The sequence below is a fragment of the Amaranthus tricolor genome, chromosome 3, assembly GCF_026212465.1.
Source record: "Amaranthus tricolor cultivar Red isolate AtriRed21 chromosome 3, ASM2621246v1, whole genome shotgun sequence".
Lineage (NCBI taxonomy): Eukaryota > Viridiplantae > Streptophyta > Magnoliopsida > Caryophyllales > Amaranthaceae > Amaranthus > Amaranthus tricolor.
Window position 1 is genome coordinate 37039092 of NC_080049.1, and position 21179 is coordinate 37060270.

General features: G+C 31.4%; 1 protein-coding gene across 1 annotated transcript; it reads right to left on the minus strand.

Annotated features, from left to right (window-relative positions):
- Positions 1-14375: 14375 nt before the first annotated feature.
- LOC130807615 (glycosyltransferase family 92 protein At1g27200-like) lies at positions 14376-20924 on the minus strand. The gene has a single exon (XM_057672886.1). The coding sequence runs from the start codon at positions 20226-20228 to the stop codon at positions 18306-18308; it is 1923 nt and encodes a 640-aa protein (XP_057528869.1). The 5' UTR covers positions 20229-20924; the 3' UTR covers positions 14376-18305.
- Positions 20925-21179: the final 255 nt, after the last annotated feature.

Consider the following 21179-nt stretch of genomic DNA (forward strand, 5'->3'; position numbering starts at 1 on the left):
AACAGGAAGACCGGAAGACTCATCATGACCTACAGTCTCTTCCCGACTAACAGAATCGTCGTAATCAGTATCATCGTCACCTGATCCAACCATATGACTGTGCAGGCTACTCTGGCACTGAAAGCGACTACGCACATGGTCTAGGGTTGTTGAACGTTGTGCCTGACTATGTCTGGCCGCTTGTTCTTGCCTTGATCGTCTTGCAGATCCCGTAACCCCCTTCTCATGAGGATCCCCTCTCAGTGAAGTCGGCCTAGAGCTATTCCCGCTCAATAACCCTCTAAAAAACCCTTTACCTTTTCCTTGATTTTCAGTCATTTATTACAATTTTCATAATTTTATTAATATTAATAAAAAATTAAATTAAATTATATTCATTTTAAGTATACTATCAATATTAATTTAATAAACATTTAAGTTAATTTACTACAAACACTTACAATCATATAAATTATTAACAACCAAAATAATTCACAATTACAAACACATCAACAATTATATATTCATAAATATTTAAACAACTGAAATTTAATAAATTGATTAAACAAAATAAATAAATTCATTCGAAATTAAAAAAAAAAAAAATATTTTCATTCGACATTAAAAAAAAAATTTAAATCCAAAGCGCGACTGTACCTAGGTAATAATTATTTTAATTACACTTACAACATTAATTAAATAAAACTTTAAGTTAATTTATTACAAACACTTACAATGACATAAATTATTAACAACCAAAATAATTCACAATTACAAACAAATCAACAATTATTATATTTATTAATATTTTAACAACTTAAATTTAATAAATTGATTAAACAAAATAAATTCATTCAAAAATAAAAAAATAAAAATAATAAATAATAAATAAATGAATTTTCAGTCATAATTTAAAATAAAAAAAACAAATAATTTCATATGAAATTAAAAAAAAAATTTAGTCGCACAAAAAGTGAGCCTGTACCTAGGTACAGTAGCACTTTTTGTGTGACTGGTATGAACATTAAATTTTTTTTTTTTAAAATTTTCGAATGAATTTGTTTAGAAATTATCTCGACTTCTTGTTAACGACTTCGATTCCAAAGCTTTAGCACCGATTAATTTTATGCGAAGATTTAGAGTTTTTGGAAGTAATAGGAGAGTTATTGAATGAATTCCAAGGATAAAATCGTAATTTTATTATGATGATGTCAATAAAATAAAAATGGCAGCGAACTTTTAAGAATTAATACACATATAAAACCAGGCTGTTCGTCCTCAACAGATAGAAAACTTCATCAAATGGGTTATTAAGACATGATTGGCCGTAATTTATCCAGGTAAAAGCACGTTTATCAAGGTTATAGGGTCAGACAAGAATCAGGATGATACTGTGGACCCATAAATTCCAGGCGAGGAACCAATTATTCATCCTTCTCGTCTAAAAAGTTGTGTTTGGATAAGATTAATTGGTTTTGGTGAATGCAATTGCAGGCAGGTTTCTTTATCATTGACAAGTGGCTCGTTGAACTCTTACAAATCATGCGCATGATAACTATGTGTCCTACTCATATAAATTATAATGAATTTTAATTCAAAATACAATATCTAAAAAAAAAAAATGTGATCAAAGAGTAAAAATGCCAGTGTAATACTACTATATTGCTAGGAGAATTGTATTATAAACCTCTAATTAACAAATAATCAAAACTCCCTTTGTCCAATGAGAAAATAAACACTTAGCTAAAAAAGCTTTCATACATGTTCTTCCATATGATGGTTTTTTATAGGGATATTAAATTTTTGATTGAAATAATTTGTTGCCTAAGGAAGATTTTAAGGATTATGTTCTCACAAATTCAAATAAATTAGTGAAAAAATAGAGAATTCATAAGTGTTATATATTGTTAAGTTGCACAAATTTTTGTTGTTACATGGGTGTTTGGTAGTTGACTTTTATATTGGCTTTTTAGTTGGCTTTTAGCTTTTAGCTTGGTGGTTGGTCAAACAGTTAAAAAAAATGTTTGATAAATAGTTTTTAGGCAGGCTGAAAAGCTAGCTTATAAGCCAAAATAAAAAAGCTATTCCAGTTAGGTTTTTATGTTGGCTTTTGACTTCTTCACTCACTTTTTCTCTAATAAACAACCAACAATCAATATTTAAATTTACCAAATATCTCCATAAACAACTTGTCTTTTCAGCTACTTAAAAGCCAATAGGAACAACCAACATTTTTAGCTGGTCAAACAAGCCATTTTAAAAAGTCAATAGATAATAGTTAACAACCATTTGCCAAACAATCCCATAATTAAGCTTGCTAGGACAAATTGATTTTCTGCTTTAGGTTAGTTTGATGTGGCTTTTTTCCTGCGCCATGTCAAAGCACTTGCTACTTGTTTCGTTTAAGAATTTGTTTATCCAATAGGCCGGTTCTATTTTCATTGATCTCCTCTTTCACTCCAGTTATCTTATGCTTCTATCAAAAAAAGTTTATGCAATATAAGCAAATAAAGACAATCAAAAACAATTGTCTGATTAATTGACAATTGCCTAAAAATAGTCATACAAATCTTTAATAGTACAAAATGTGACATAGTACTAAAATAGTTATAATATTTTTTTATTGCTTTTATTGACCTTGAATTTTCATGTATGTTACGGTCTTATCCACTATTGAAATCAATAATACGAAAATTCGAATAATTACGTAATTTCGAGCAATTCTCATATCATACGATTAGCATGTTGAATAATACAAAGAAAAATGGTGTTAGTCTGACGAAATGGTAGTACTTTTTATATATAATATTTGTATCATTTTGAATTTGATGTTTTCTAGCTCTTCACTTTCATCATAATTATTTTTAATATCTATATCTATCAATTATAAAAAGTTAATATTATCAAAATCAAACACGTAGAATCTCATTTATCTGCCTTTTTTTAGATATTAGTAACCATTTGAAATTAAATTTTATCTCTAACTAGTGAAAAAAAATTTTAAATGATACAAGCAATTTCCTAAATTGTTAAGAAAAATTGTGATAATTATTTTGAAAAAACAATAAATATATTTCTATATATAGAAAAATGATAAAGGAGTTTACTTCCAAAGACATTGGATTTGAATATTGACTTAAGTTATGATATTCTTAAATGAATGGGTAATTTTGAATAGTGAAAGAGAATAAGTGGAAATGTTTGGTTGTAATTGTTGAAACCAATTTGAAAGAGAAAAGTGAGGTAATTATCAATTAACAAGAAATCAATATGAATGGTGAGAGGAAAAGAGTGGTTCTCCACCGTTTGCTTGGCATATTCTCTGTTGCATATATTTTTTTGTGATTTTGTGTGAAAGCTACATATTTGGTTGTCTCAAAGTGCACCAATTAAATACTTGATGTATTTATTCACACTTCAACTTTATTAAGTACTTTTCATTTGGTAGTGGGTGGTGTGCTAGGAGTATCCCAAACCCCATGTTATATTTGCAAACTTTTTGTATATTAGTTATTTTATTATTTACTTTTAATATTTATTTTATTTTTAATTTATTAGTTAAAATATAGCAGAGTAAAATTACTTATTAAATTCTTTATTCTTAATAGAAGTATATAGCGTATTTGATTATAAGATTGCAATCATAGATCAATTAAACAAAAGCAACGCTTTTATTGTTAAAAAGATAAAATTACATATTAAATTCTTTTGAATCCTCCAAAGCAAAAGTCACTTAATATTGGAATATATAACAATAATCACTTGTAATAGAAAAAAAAAAAAGACATGTAGTTTTATGAGTATTATGCTAAAAGATTTGTCTTGAATTAAATGAATGATGCATACAAAGTTGTAATAGCATTTGGATTTTGATTGATTGGCATTGGTTACCTTGTATTACTTGGTCTTGCAAATGGCAATCACTGTCGACATGTGTCTAAATTTGCCAATAGATAAAGCAAAACGCTGAACTTCAAAGCTTGGGACTGGGAGTGTCCACGTAAATTCAGCCATATACATACTATAACTAATAAATTGAGATGATTAAAGACAAAACTAAAGATTAGAGTGGACCATCAGTGGCAATTAAATCCTATTTTTTTTATAGCTTAGCTAGACTTACAAGACAAAAAAATACTATTTGAGAATCAAATTTAAAATTTAATTTGAAAATTATTTTTTACTTTACAATTAAAATAAGACTCAATTCTTAAATGATATTTTACAAATCTCTATTATTGTCCTTTTTCTTTCTTATAATATCTTTGTCTTCAATTTCCTTTCTTTTATTTTCTTTCCCTACTCAATTCCATATATAAAAGGTGTTTGTATTGTGGATGATGTAGAGTGACTCCACAAATTAAAATGAATTTTTTGATACATTTTACTATCATTCATAGATACTCTGAAAGAGATGATTTTAAAAGAAAGTGGTGAATTATTATAAAAATAAAATAATGCAAAAGTTTACAATTTAAAACAAAAAATAATGTTAAAAGAGACAAATCGATAATTTAATACTTCAACCGTTTTAAATGCTCTAGACGTTAAAATTATTGACACTATTCATTATTTAAATTGTTTAATTGCATACCTTTACAATATTAACTTTTTACAATTTTTAAATATATATAATTCAACATACTTCCTTTGTTTTAAAATACTCGCTACATATCGTTTTTTGACACTTTCATCGTTCAAGGTGATTTTATATATTACGGCTAATGTGTAAGAAAAATTATAATCAAGTGGAATCTTATTTGAATCGTCTAATTATATATTTTTATAATAATTTTTTATAATTTTTAAATGTCTATAGTTCAATATATAAATAAATAAAATTACACATTAAATTGAAAAAAATTAAATTTAATAAGTATATTGTAACGGAGAAATTACTAGTTTGAGGTCACATTATGTAGTGTAGGATTGGCACTTTGAGGGCACGTGTTCCCCACTTAACCTAAAGTAATCATCTTTTGTTCAACAAACTTTGCAGTCCATACATTTTTGATGTGCACAACTGTGGTGCTTCATTTACCTCTGGTCTTATCATTTTTTTAATTACCCTCAAATCGCAATCAATCAAATTATATCATTATTTGCCAATAACAATAAACAACTTCATGGGCTTTTTAGTGCTAATTTTTTACTCACCCATTGCCTATTACTCCTTATGTTCATACTCCTGTTAAATAATGTGCATGAAAATAAAGAAAAGTTGATAATTTTTAAATAGTAAATATATTATTAATTATATTGAGCTATTTTATTAGAGATTATTTTTTAGTTAGACGACCTCTAAACAAGTAGCACATATGCTAATAATTTTGTTAGTTGGATTATTCGGTCTATGTATGAAAAGTGTCTTATGGTGAGCTTGTCTGACATAAGAATTTATGTATTTTAATAAATATAATAAAGTTAATAAAGAAAAAATGAGGATCATAAATATTAAAAATATTAAAATAAAGTCAGTGAAAAAAAATAAGGAGATTTTAATTATTTAAAAAGTTTAAATAAAGTTAGCGGGAAAACATATGAGGACTATAAGTAATATAAAAATGTTAAGATGAAGTTTGTGAAAAATATGTGGAAACCATAAGCACTAATAAAATATTAAAATTAGGATGAACAAGATTAATTATGTCCAAATTTTCTGATTTAAATAGAAAGATTTTTTATGAAATAATATTTAAAACAACCTAAAATGAAAAATAGGAATATCAAATAGAACGAAGAGAGTACATTACAACATCGCTCAATATATGACACAAATCCGATAGAGTATATAACATAACCTGTAGGCTGCAATTACAACTATTTTTAAGTGTTTGGTTATAGCCTCCGCGAAATATGTTATATAGTCCCTCTTATTCATTATCGTTTTTAATATTTGGTCTTTGCCCGTTTATCAATGCACATATTAAATACTGAATATCTTTATTTGTGCGTAGTTAAAAATAATATCTGAAATTGTGTATATTTAAAAATTATTATAAATTAATGTATAAAATTCACATTAAAAAAGTTCGTATAATCTCAATTAATTATGTTTTAACTTATAAATTTAAATAGATCATCAAAAGTCAAACAAAACGATAATAGTGAATAGTAAGGTGTACTTTATTTGTCATAACCTTAATTAATATAGTTAAACATATAATTATTTTATATTATACTATACTATATATCTATATTTTTAGATTTTTTGCATTAAACTTTCAACTAGTAATTACAAAAAGGTGTTAGTTGCTAGTCTTAGCTTGTTACATACTATTATTTAAATCGGTAAATTGTCATGTAAGATAATTTCATCTAAAGATGTGTTCCATACATAATTAAAAAAGAGGTCGTTTTTATCAATAAACGGTATCTTATAAAAGTATTATTAGACTTAAAATTTAATTATGCATTATTTAGACTAAAAATATAAATTTAATGGCGGTTCAATAATGGATGATACTCCAATGGTAACATATATTCTTTGTGCTTTTGAGTATCTTTTACTAAGTATTGGACAAGATTCTTTGTTCTAAAAGAACATTCCTAAACATTGAAATCCATTTACTTGTTCAAAGTGGGAAAAAGATGCGTCTTCAAGCTAGCCTTTTGCAATAGTTCCACGCACTTTTAATGCTCTTACATCATTATTATCAATTTATAAATATATTCTTCAAAATTAATTAATTATTAGGTAATTGCTAACAACTTGTATAAGGATGTGTTCTCTTCGTTTGATTCAACAAATGGCGAAGCTAAAGGAAAGGGGCTCACAAGGGCCAAACCCCATTGACCTCTCGTCACCTATTTTTTTAATTTGGCTCATATAAATTTTGTGCATTTTATTGATTATTTACTACTAATATTACTATTGTTTGTGGTTCATGAGAAACTTTAATATTACATGGGTTTTGAGATCAATAATAACTCATTAGTAATTTTGTTTTTCAATTTCTAACTATTTTAACTTTTATGTTTTTTAATTAGTTTCACTACCTTATCAGACATTTTTTAAGCCACATAGATAATAATAGTGCAAGTTTGTGACCTACCAAATAAAGAAAAGTAGTGAATATCATTATCCAAACTTAGATAAAGAGTAAATATAATTCCTCTTGTTTTAATTTCTTATATCTAATCATAATGCAATTTGTTGCTAAAGTTTCAATGAGACGATCAAGTGTAGAATTTGGATGCAAATGAAATGGATCATGTGATTCACAAGATCAATAATTAGGTGTACTAAAATCATAAACCCAATAATGTTAGCAGGAACAGACTCTGAAAATGACCTAAGGAGACAACTTCCTTATAAGAGCTCAATCGTCTAATGGCCTATCCTTAAGCAGAAGATAAGAACACATATCTTATCTTTAGACTCGGTATCATTAGTCCCTTTATTATTAATCCTCCACCAACCAAGATCCTGATATTTGAGACGTACAGGTAAAATATTAATTATGAGTCCTAAATTATTAAATATTTTATTATAGGTTAACTATTAATATTAAAGCGTTGTTTTTTTAATTTTTTGAATGGGTCTGAGGCATAAATTTCGGTTAAATTAAATATTTATTTTGACTGGATTTCGAAATATATGGTCAATTAACGTGATCACAACATTCGTTTTTTGAAAAAATGTCATGACGTTAGGTAAAAATAATGTAAAGTTAACAAAAAATAACTTTTCTATTGTCTACCACGTGGAAAAGTAGAAAGGTCAAAGATACCTATATGCGGATTAAAAAAATATTTGTCAACCACGTGGAAAAAACGAAAGTTTAGAATTATCATATAAAATTTCCCTAAAATTTTTTAATTAGCAAATATATATTTTAGCAAAATAGTTAATAGTTAATACATAATAGTACTTCATATATTTTTGTACAAGAACTTATCAATTAGGTAACTTGAGTGTCATTGCTTTAGAGAATGTAACAAAATAAGCAGCCCATAGGTTTGCTTGTTGGGCTTTGGTTAACATTTGTCATGAGGTCTGGTCAGTTGGCGGTTCCTTTTGAATTACGATATCGCAAAGCTTAGAATTTTCTTTTAATAAACCTAACCTATCTATCTTTTTTTTTTTTTTTTTTTTAATTTTTGGTTGTTGGGTAGATTGCGGAAAGAGGAGAATTATGTGAAAGTTAAACTCATAGTCCTACCTAGAATAAATGGTATTTATACCAATTGAAAATATACCTAATTCTAAAAGCTAGGCTAGCTTTCATTAAAAAAATGTTACATATGAGTCCAAGCACAACCCCTAAAACGAACCAAACAACACAAAAGGACCAAAGGCGACACAAGCGGGAACCTCATGCATCATTTTCTTCAGCTACTCTTGTGAGAGATTGTATTTCAAAGAGACGACCTCAAAACAAGAAGTCCACATTCTTATTTTCTCTTAATTTATATTAATTGGGCTATCTAACCCATATATCTAATGTGTCTCTCGGAGAAACCGTTTCTTACAACAATTTGTGCATTTTCTTTGGCACACCCTCAAACAATCTCGTTATTAGTAATATTCAAAGTCAATTACACTATGATTTGAATGTTTATAGTAAAGACTCCTTTGTGTATGGTAATAAAAGACTTTTTAGCTTATGATGAACACCAATTGTAGAACACCATAAATATATGATTGCAACAATTAAGTCACAGATTTTAGATTGAAGGCAATATGTAAACTTTTTTTTTGGGATATTATCAATGGTACCCCTGTACTATAGCAAAATATCAATGGTACCCCAGTTAATATCAATTGTACCCCCCAAGTATATGCTAATTACAACCGTGACACTATTAATCATTTTTCCGTTAAATGCCCGTTAAATCTCGAATTTGAACTAACCATGGTTAGTTTCTTCTTCTTCCCTTTTCCTTTTCCTCTTCCTGCTCTCCTTCCATGGCTGCTTCATCTCAAGCCCGACAATAATCAACCCGAATATGCAGAAAGTACTAGGTGTTTCCTCCACTCCTCCCTAAGTCTTCCTTCTTAATTCCCTCTCTTAATATATACTCTTCTCTTCTTCCTTACTCCAATCTTTTACCACTTTCTTCTCTCTCTATCTTTCTCTATTTTTTCCTTCATTAAGCAAGCTTTGAGCTTTCTCATTAACTGCTGACTATGAAACCCTAACCCACTGAAACCCACTTGTAAAACAGTAAATTTGGCTTAATGAAACTTTACCCACATAAACTTGACCTCTCTCAAAATTTCATTTTTGGGTATTTTCTTGATTTGTCAAAGTTTTCTTCTTGTTCTTCATTATCAAGTTTGAAGCTTTCCTTCAATTTATTGGATTCTTCTAAGGATTTGAAAGGGACTCATTTTGGGCTTTCTCTCAAAACTTTGGATGTTTCTTTAAATCATTTATCTGGGCAACAAGTTTTCCATAGGTGTTCTCTCAAGGTTGTGAGAAGTTAAACCACTTAGATTTAAAGGGGAATAAGTTACAATGAACATTTTCTCTTAATGGGTGTTCTAATTTGGAGTATTTGGATCTTTCTTCCAATAATATATCAAGTTCCATACTAAATTTTGGGGAAAATTGTCCTAACTTGAAGTACCTTGATTTATCTTCAAATAAATTTGATGGAAGAATTGATGATAATGTACTAACAGTTTGAGCTTCTTGAATGTCTCTGAAACTTGAAGCAGCCATGGAAGGAGAGCAGGAAGAGGAAAGGGAAAAGGGAAGAAGAAGAACTAACCATGGTTAGGTTAAATTCAAAATTTATTGGGCATTTAACGGAAAAATGATTAATAGTGTCACGGTTGTAATTAGCATATACTTGGGGGTACCATTGAAATTAACTGGGGTACCATTGATATTTTGTTATAGTACATGGGTACAATTGATAATATTTTTTTTTGTGATATCCCCAAAGGTCTTGGATGTGAGATTTGAAAATTCACCAAGAGATATAATCAATCTCAATAATCAATTAGTACAAAATTATTTTATCAAATGAATAAGTAGATAAGGAAATAATAAAATGAAAAACTTTGTGAAGAGTTTATTAAGTTTTTCATACGTTGAAGAAAAAGAGATAGACAAGAAGATTGCTAAATTTCAAAAAATGAATAAATGTTCTTGCCATTTATGAATTTCCATGCATTCCCTATCAATAGAAATAGATTTGAAATGTAGACACCTTATAACTGATAATTAATCACTTAAATAAGGAAGAAAACTTTCATTGACCTAACAATACAAAGCTCCATGAAATAAAGCTTTGTTTCAATGAAATAATCGTCATGAGGCGGAAACTAGTTGCACCTTTAAATCGCACATCGTGACACTAATTGTTGCACCTCGCGACCAATTTCTACCTCTTTTACTCTAAAGGCTTACTTGGATTGATTGTAAATATTTAAAGGGTAAAAAAGTCAAACTACAAAGACTCGCTTGTAAGGGGATAAAATGTTAAACTAATGGAACAAAGGTTATCAAAGATGCAAATGAACTAATTGAGATAATTGTAGAAAAGGTATAATGGAAGTAAAGTAAAAAGGATAAATACAAAAGGAGGACGATTTCTCTCATTTGAAAGAAAAAAAATTCCCGCACCATCCCCTAGGGTAAATATCTATCTAAGTCAATTTCTTTTTCTGAGTTGACTTTTATTTACTTCCTTAAATATTTACACTTAATCTAAGCGCCCCCTACTAGAATAAAGTTAAGTAAACATGAAAATAAAGTACTAAAAATAATTGTGAAAAAGATAAAATGAGAGTAAACTAAAATAAATTGCACGAAAAAATGATGATTTCCTCATTTGGAAGTAAAGTATTCCTCCACCCTCCCCATAAAGTAAATTATCTAAAATACGAGAACTAACTGTTATTTTATCCTTTTTTATTACTTTCAAACCAATTTTTTCATGTCTTTAACTGTTAAGAAACCAACTCAACCAAAAGCTTAAGCTGATGGTTGAGTCTTTGAGATATGTTATATACTCTAACACGCCCCTTTACACAAAAGCCCTTTAGGTTAAAAGTGTGGATGCAACACATGCCCTTCTCATACCTGACGTTGAATATTCCACTTTAAATGAGAGGTAGTTGAGATTCGAACGCGTGACCTTTTATCGCACTGACCTCAACTGACTGAGAGACAAAATATGTTATATATTCTAACATTAACAATCAAATTACATTAATCATTCAACTAACTTTTTGTTTCCTACTTTAATTTTTATTTACCTTTATATATTTATGATATATTTATGATTCATCCAAGCGATCCCTAAATTGTGTTTCGCTTTCTAAAATACTTTCAACTATTTCTCCTGATTCCTCTAAATGCCAACACTCCTCGTCCCTCGATATCTTCATTCTCTCCCCCTTATTCTCCCGCGCTTTGTCATCCATTTCTCCATTTTCAACCAATCTTAGGTGACCAATTCCTCTCTCCTCTCTTTCCATCTCTTTTTGGAACGTCGCCCTAAATACATTTCCATTCTTACGATTTGAGCTTTCAATGTAGTCGGATGGATACACAGGACCAAAACTGAAGAGAAATGTCGTCGCTCATTTGATCTCTAACAATGACGATATCGCTCGAAGCTTGCTTCTTTACGTCTGGGGTTTCTCTCTCTTCGCCGTCATCATAAATCGTGCATTTTCTGGCATAGATCTCATTGCCGATACTAGTAGGCTGTAGGTCAGTTTCTCTTTTTGAAATTTTGTAATTTCTAGATTTTTTGTATGACTCCATTGTTTCGCTCGTCAATTTATCGTTTTTTTATTCATTGCTCTAATTTTCAATTTAAGATGATCATTTTTAGGGGATTGTCGTAGTTTTTGCTGCTTCTAATTTCACCCGTAATATTTTGGAGGGAATGTGTGTCTACTGAAATTGATGTCTAATTTAGGTTATACTCCTATATGATAATTTAACGACTGAAATTGATAGGTATAAGTTATAACCGTATTACTGGTTCATGATCAGGTTCGTTTCGCCTGAGAATTTTTTGAGTTAAAGCATAGAATTTTGCGGCAAATGATGCCTGATTCAGGGTATTAATAGTTTGCCTATTAATGGTATATTATGTTGGAAAATACCCACATGTGATCTCATATTGAAGAATTAGCATATATACTGGATGGGCTAGTCTCCTAATACCAATTGGTTTTTTAATGAAACCTCATAGGCTTTGTGTGCAACCAACATTCCTCTTATGCCGGTCTTGTTGTTTGCAAGCTAATAACAAATTTATGATGGTATATTACGTTGAAACCGTGTATTGATAGGTAATGCAAGTGAATTGGGGATAATTGAAGGCACTTGTGAAATCCACCATACCTTTTGTGATAAGTTTAGTGTTTTTTTAGGTCAGGAAGATGAGCTTCTTCAATTTTGACATCCTAATTGGAAAGACAAGGAAGTAATTGTGAGGCTCTGTGGAAGTGTATATATGTTTGTCTATGGAACTGTGAAGAATTATTGCTTGGTGTTATATGTAAATGAAATACATAAGGGAATGAAAAAGATAATATGATTTTTCAGTTGATGGAAAACATGGAATAATCCGATTTGTGATCATGCAAAAAGAAATGCTAAGAACGGAAAAGTAGATAGAGGACAGAGTGTGAGAGACAGAGCTGAATTGAAAATTTTAGCTCAACTATCTCCAAAGTGACAATGGGTAATGATCCTAGAGAGTGCGATCTCTTTTTTGAAGTATATGTGGATTATAGGATCAGTATTATTTATCTTTTAAGTTAAGTATTTGGAAGGATCTTTGATGTATAAATTGAATAAATTGAGATAGTGACAATCCGGTGATGTTATGTTTTAGTAACTCTCAACTACCAAGTTTGTTAATTTTTCATTTATATCTTCGTAAGATGCTAGATAGATGCTTAGTTTGAAGCATGATGACATTATAGTTCTTTTTCAATTTATTCTAGACTGAACAAATAATGATCATATTTTTGAAGAGTCTGCGAAATTAGTAGGATGTTCCTATTTTGGACCTACTTTTAAGATCTCACTTTCTAATGAGGTAACTCCAGCCAAAATGGCTATTTGATTCTATATTAGTGTTTTATAAACTAGTTTTGGCTCTTTGAATTCTATTATACCTTATTCGCCTCCGCTTGGTAGCAGGAAAGGGAAACATTCTGAGTCATGAAACCAGTTACTTGTGATGTCTCCTAGAAAGAAATACCATCTTTTCTGAGATGAAATTTGAGTTATAATTGATTTCTTATGTGTTCGTATAAAATGTGTGTGTTTGCAATTCACAATCAAGGACTGATCTGCTGGCTCTTGGATTGCCTGTTGCAAATGTCTTTAGGTTCTTGTATGGTTGTCATTTCGACCCAAGTCTATTTGTAAGGTATGTATTTTTTGTCCACATAATAATTTGCTTGCTTGCTTGTGATTTTCTCTTGTAAATAAGATTTTATTTTGACTGCCTGTATTGCACATGGCAGTTTGCTCATTAATATTCACTGGCTCACTGTCCTTCCATCTCAGGTTGATCCTGACGTGTGGAGTGCTGCTGGATTATATTTAAACTACCTGATTTTATTGTTTCTGAGTTGGAATGGTTGAGATAGTTTGCGCCTCTTTTGATTGCATTTGATTTTCCTGTGTAATCATAATAACCATTCCACAGTGCTAGTCAAAAAAATTATTGTGGTACCCCAAAACCTTCTAAGATTCTATATGAGGTACCTCTAATACATCCCTTCTCTGCTTTCACATAAATGAAATATTGAGATTAGTTGGTGATATAGATGGTATAACCCTTGTTACTGTAGTTTGTTGGTTAAAATCTCCGATTTAGCAATTATCCTTTATCTGTTGTTCGGTAATAATTTTCCTTTTCTAGGTTCTTGCAATCTCTTGCAGCTGTTACATTCTTCAATTCCATGGTCGTTAGGTATGAATATAGTATCTGCCAAATGGGTCTGGCAGATAATCATCTAGAGGTGGTGAAGCAGAGACAGTGGGTGCAACAAAATTGATTCAGGTACTTACCGTCCTCGTAGCTAATTATAGTATATTTTATTGTTTGAATGTAACAGTGATACATGCAATTAATCATTGTAAATAATCTTGTATGATTAGCCAAGAGTCTCAAATAGGTGTGATATGTCATTTAATTTAGATGTAGCAAAATGCTTGATGGACCATAAAATGTACAAGACAGTTGATGCACTGCCACTGGCTTTAGTGCTTTGTAATAGATCTTAAAGCCCATTAGCTAATGTATGAGAGATAAATCTATAGCCACATTAGGATTGCACAACCACATTCCATTACCTCAATACTAATAAGTGGCTCCCACCTTGGCCGGGTTTTGGAGGTCGGATGTGCGCAACCTTATCCTTGTTGATGATAAAAAGACATTTTCGATAAATCTTGATAGCAAACATTATTTGTAATTTCACATAAAACAAATAAGAATCGCACATGATTTAATGAGTCTTTTTAATATAGTCCATTATAATTCAAAACCAAAGAATTATAAATCTTTGGCTCCATTTTAATAAGGGACACTATATGAACTTACTAGCCTTATAAGTTCTATGCATGGTTGCCAAGGTAAACCTATATCTCCTTGAACTATGTTAAAAATTTTTAAAAATTGTTTGGTTTAACAAGACACTTTTAGACTTTTTTTGACGCAACTTTGTAAAAATCACATTCCTAGTACCATCCCACATACGGCATACCTTGAATACACTAGTTCTATGTAATTATTAGCCATGTGGCCCACATACCATCAAGATAGTGATAGAAGTCGTCAAGGACATCGTATACGTTGTTTTGTGGCCTTTTGGAAAAAGTCATTTCTAACTATACTCGTTCATTTGATCCTCTAAGTTGTTTTAAGGTTTATCAAATTTCTCGAGTTATTAGATAGAAACATTTAGAATTTCCTCCATAAATTAATTCGTAGTATGCTTTCTTTTCAAAAGAGCTATATTCATATGAGCTTTAAGTAATCAAGCTATTGGCTCATAGTGATTAGTGATTCACTGGAGGGCTATGTTAGAATATGAAACAAGTTTAATATGTTTTTCTTTAGCAACAGCCCGATGTGAAGTTAGAAACATCTATAATGTATATATCATTTTAGATAAACTTAAAAAATCTCATCGAACTATAACACATTTGTTTGTGTATACGATTCTGAGTTATTAAAAGGGTAAAGTTGTTCAGGTAACTTATTTAGCTTTCTTGTGGGTTAAAGTTGTTGGGATCTTTTTGGAGTTACATTATTTTAGAGATAGTGTATACTATTCTGACTAGTCAGACCCTCTTGGTGCACTGTAAAATGGTAAACATATACTTCATCATCTTTTCCTGTTAAGATAGTACTATATGAATGATAAAGAACGGGAAGGGAGAAGAAAAGAATTTAGGGAAGAATGGAATTCGGAAAGTATTTGATAGCAAGAAACATATTCAAGGGACAAGAAAGGGAGAGATGAAACAGATGGGATGATATTTTTTTGTTAAATTGTGCAAGCATACCAGATTAAGAACCTGTGACAAGTATGTAAGTTCTAAAGTTAACATATTGGTTTTACATTCAGGCAGTGGAAACACTTTATTTACCAAGGTCTAAGAGCAATACTTCTTACATCTTAAAAGTAACCTTGCTTAAATGTTCTGATTTATTGTTCCTCATTTCAAATTCCTAAAATCAAGTAGCCGATGTTTGATAATTTGGTCGAATCCTGGAGGAGGTGAGAATTGAGTTTGGAAATGGGAACGGGATGAGGATTATAGGCCTTTGCTTCCAGTCAAGGTAACATACCCCGGGGGAGGGGGGAGCACGGTATTGTCTCTAGAGTATAGAAGACCATATCTCCATTAAAGGAGGATGGTTGAAGGAACTGTTGCTATGTTGATTGGGTAAACTTGTTTAGTTGTAGATTAATTTCAGAAGATGAGCATGAAGAATGCAGTGAGGTCATGTTTTTGAGAAGGAAACCGTGTACGATAGAAAGCTGGAAACAGTCTAAATTATGAACGAGTTACTGAATGTGTTCATTAAATCTATTTAAAGATAGTGCAAGTTCTTATTTCTGGGCTTTTTTATGTGCCATTTCGAATAGTATTTATGTAATTTAATGTTGATTGGTTGCTAGGGTAAACTGGTGTCATGGCTCGTGAAGAGTCAATATTCCGGGTTTTCAATCTTAGATGTAGTTTTTACTGAACTCATGGAACCACTTTTGCTCAAGGCTGTGCGATCTAATATGGTGGTAATAGCGTCTACATCTTTTAAAATATTTTCTTGTTTTACTTCAGAAATCCACTATGTATAAATTGGATTGGGGACAGAGGTTTTTTTCTCAACTCAAAAATTGTGGTGTGTGAAAAATCCATGTATTTTTTAATGCATGATGATTGAACCATGCCCCACACATTTTGTCAGTTTTTTTCCGGAAAAACCCATTAGGGATCTGAATGAGATTTACATTTCACGAACACACATTTTACATTTAGGCTTTTTGATAATTACATCATTCCCGTTACTGTATCACCATTCCGTTAATGTGACCACGACCGTTACGTGTTTTTGCACTATGGTTTAAATTGGAAATTCCTGGTTGTTCTTCTTTCACATTTCTGAAAGGCTGCTGCAAATTGTGAAGACTAAATTAATTCATGTCATTTTGCTTATAAATTGACTTGATGATTAAGATTCCCCAACTCATTCACAATTATGCACAAGGGATTATTCAAGACAAATAATTCTTTTATTTGTCCCTTTCAGTTGCAGTTGATAAATTAACATTGATTATCAATACTCCCTCCGTTCTTTTTTGATCTTTCACTTTGGGTTTTTCACACATATTAAGGAAGATAAAATCTTTGGGTTGTAGTAGATATTATTTTAATTAAATAGTAGTGTGAAGTAATGATTGTATTAGAAATATGAGGTTGTAGTGGATATTATTTTAATTAAATAGTAGTGTGAAGTAATGATTGTATTGAAAGTACGAGAGAGAAAATAATTATAAATAAAAGAAAAGGAGTACATTAAAAGAAAAGGGGGGTTTAAGGGGTAAAAGTGGGATAAAAACTTTCTAAAAATAGAAAGTATTTTAAAGTGGAAGAACTTTTGAAACTACCTATTATAGTAATGTGGAAGATCAAAAAAGAACGGAGGGTGTATTAAATTTTCCTTCCAGCTAAATGTTAGTGATCTTATAATATGTCAAAGTCAACCTTCTTTCTTTATAGGCTTGGATATCATTGATTGATGATAATTTGGATGCTACCTTGACAAAGTTTAATCAAAAATGCACACTATTAACACAAGATACAGGTCAATAATGCAAATTTCTGGTGCTTTCTCGATGCTCTGCGCAGACACTAGTCATTAAGGCTTATAGGAATGGTAATTTCTGCTTTGAGTGTACAATATTCATTGTGAAGCACCATCCCAAAATCTTCATGTGAACTACAATCTTAATAGAAATTGTGTTCCATAGTCCAATTCTACAACAAAATTTCAACTGCTGGAATGGCATCTCTAAACCTTAAACTTATTTTTGCCAATAAATATAGGAGCCTAGGCATATTGAACAGATAAGCTAATCGTTAATGTGCAGCATTAGCATACGGGAAAACACCATCATACCATTAGCACATGATATCTTGAAGATGAAATTAGGTTTCTTCGCCCAGGGTCATTCCTGACCAAGGTAGAAATTTGCTTAGGACCTTGAGCTAGAAATGGGTTTAGTACCTCAATTTAGGTTTCTCGTCCAGAATGGTTCTTGTTTTTTATTTCCTTGGTGAATTTGCAATGATTTACCAAGTTAAAATGTATTCGATTTGCCTACATATATCTGTCATATGCTTATATGTAACAATTTAGTTGGAAAGTTACTCTTGATGTCTGTTATTTCTGTCAGATAGCTCATAGCAGTTCATGCAAAAGCTAACTAACAAAACACAATTGTATGAAGCATCCAAGTTTTGTGCTGTTGGATATCTGTATACAGTATACAGTAGCATTTGCATAATGCTCAGAATAATGCATTATCTAAACTCGACTTAGTTCAGAATATTAATGGATTTTCTGACAATCAAATGGCTCTGTACTGTATATCAAATAAAATCAGAAGAATACGTACACGAGCAGATGAGGAAGAAACCAAAAAAATGAAAGAGAGAGCTTCTTTCTGTCTCTCAAATTGACCTAGGTATAATTGTAACTAATCTTTGAGCTTCTCTACAAAACATACACAAGAAAAGGATCTCAATCAAGAAAAACAAGTAAAAAGAATTAGTGTGTTGTTTTATGTTTTACACGTGTATATGAGCTCAGGTACCTCATGATTTAGCAGACCGTTGCCAAGGAAGCAAACCAGTATTATGATCAGCCAGGTTCGCCAGAACAAAGTCCCTCAACCTGGTATCCCAGACTTCACAGAATCTCCGACGCCAGTTAGACGGTTCAATTGCTTCTGTACCCAAGCCAGGTACCCTATCTCTTGATCTTTCATTCTGATTTTCTTGCCAGTCAGCGACATATGTTGAAACCCTTCTATGGAATTTTGCTTTGAAAACATCCCAAACTTGAAATTTGTAGTGGTTTATCACAGCCCGACGAAAATTGAACTTCCTAAATTCCTTTTTCAGCTTAAAATGATGAACTTGATTCAGTAGACTATCATCAACGGCCTCAGGCCGTACTATCGACTTATGCCTCTCAAGACTCTTAAGCCTGCAGGTATACCCCAACATAAGTCCCTCTGCTGGACTTTTCTTCAACCCTGAAGGTCCAAAATTATGACAGTCTGTTCTGATATCACCCACTGATCGCGAACGTGATGAAACCGTCTTTACCAGAGTTTGAAGAGCATTTGGCCCCGGAGGAATGACGATGCTTGAGTTTAGCCTAGGTTTTGGAGGTGGGAAGAAGAAGAATTCATCAACATCAAAAAACGCAATCCATTTACATTGATCCCTGGTCCTCAACACACAGTGCGAGAACCCTGCTTCTTGAGACTTAATCCAAGGCCAAACATGCCTAGTCACATTATAATTCTCATCATTAAGCTCATTGATCACGTCCTTCAATCCATCATCACTATTATTATCATAAACAAACCATCTTTCAACCCCAAGCCAAGCATGGTACATAACCCATTCCTTAATAAATGCAGCTTGGTTCCAAACCATAGTACAAGCACAGAGATTATATTTATGTGTAGGCCCAACCTTCTCATTGTTTTTGTTATTGCTCTTATATAATTTTGCTATTGATGGTGCAAGTTGGGATTTGATACCTTTCAGATGGGACCTTCCTGTTCCAGGCACTTTGGAAAACATTTCAACAGTAATTTGAACTTCATTCTCATTCCATGATTTCGCCTTCAATTCTGGTGGCAACGGGCATCTGATCACCTCCTGTGCTGCTGTAATCGCCTTAGTGGTAATTACCTTGTCATCACCTTCCCTTTTAAAAACACATTTGAATAAATTAGGGTCGGATTCTCTGTCTGATTTAAGCTGCAAACCCTTAACAAAAACAACAGCTACATCCGACCCATCAAACACCGCCTCGTAAGCCAGCATATCCCATGATTGAACCGTCTGATTCTCGCCCTTCCCTACCTCCCACTCAATTTCTTTCCGAGTATCCTGTCTCCCCTGCAACCAAACAGCCGCCGAGCAATTCTTGGGTGGTGTAGGACATCGGACCATCCACCTTCCAATCCCGTATTCATCAGCGGCCAACATGGGATGAGTGACTGTTTTTTTACTGTACTTTTTTTGGTAAACGCAGTCAATTTTCTCTCCAAGTAGCATATGTTGGAACTCTCGATTGCCTAATAGAACTATCAATATATGATCATTGAACAAAATTCTGCTTTCTATGCTCAGCCCTCTCAAAAATTTATCAGCCTCCTCACCTTCCCCTTCCCCTTCGAGGTCGCCATCATCAATATTAATATCATTATTGTCATTAACGTTACTGCTAGTGTTATTACTTTTGAGAATGCTAGTTTCAATATCAACTTTGTGGTGGGTAGAGAGATCTTGAACTGATTTACTAGCAGAGGATGAAAACATAGCAAGTTTTGGAACAATTGGAGCAGGTTGAAACGGGCCAGATCCAAAATTAAAACCCCGAGAGATGAATATCAAGCAAAGAAAGCAAAAAAAGCAGAGTAAAAGATATCTAGTTGAGAAATACTGTGCAAAAGGTATTGGTGTTCTAAGTAGTCGTTTTCTCTTCCTTACATCCATTGTTGCGTTAGTTAGTTAATAATGTGAGGATTAATATGAAAATTAAGAGATCTACAAATTGATTAATTGAAGAAGGAAGTTAAGGGGAAGTTTTTACGTGGATCTGGTGGTGGACCGACAGTGGGTTTGGTAAATTTGGTTGGGTTTTTTGTCGGAATTAAGAGAGAGAAAGAAAGAGGGAAAAGAAGAGAGAGACATGTTTTTGAGGCTGGTGCCCTGTCAGCCTTGGTTATGGGAATGGCCGAATGGGAGAGGACTGGCCTAATTGGAGGAGGAGGAGGAGTAGACTCCCTTTAGTTCTCTATAAAAACATCTCCTTTTTTAATTTAATTTTTTTTATTTTTATAGGAATGAAGGGAATTAGAATCATTATTAGTGCTCCAACGTTATATTGTGGGGTAATGTTTACATCGTGGCACGTTGGTTTGGAAAATTCAAACTTTCTACCCTTGGAGCTTAAAAACAAACGAATACTACTTCCTATGTTTTGTAATGTTTTTCTTTTTTTGATCGTGTATTTTACTTTGAGAAGAGAGAAATTTAATTTAAGTTTTTTAGACATATATATAAGAAAAAAATATATCGATATGAGATCTTGTTCGATATGTTATAATATATATTTTTTTATTATATATATTTTTTTAATTTTTTATAATGTGTATATAGAGAGATTGAAGTTTCAAAATTGCTTTGAAAACTGTATAAAAAGCAAATGAGAAATTAAAAAAAACAAAGGAGTACTTATTTGGAAGGTTGAAGTATTTGAATTGTACCGTGGGAGTTTTTTTTAAAGAATCATTAAAAGGTAATTTTGCATTAAAAGAAACAAATCAGCCATAAATGTAAAAATAATTGCATTGGGAACAAAATCAGTCATAATTGTATAGGGAAAAAATATTTTTTAAATTTTATAAGTATTTAAGTGTAAAAGTATCTTTTAAAAATAGGAAG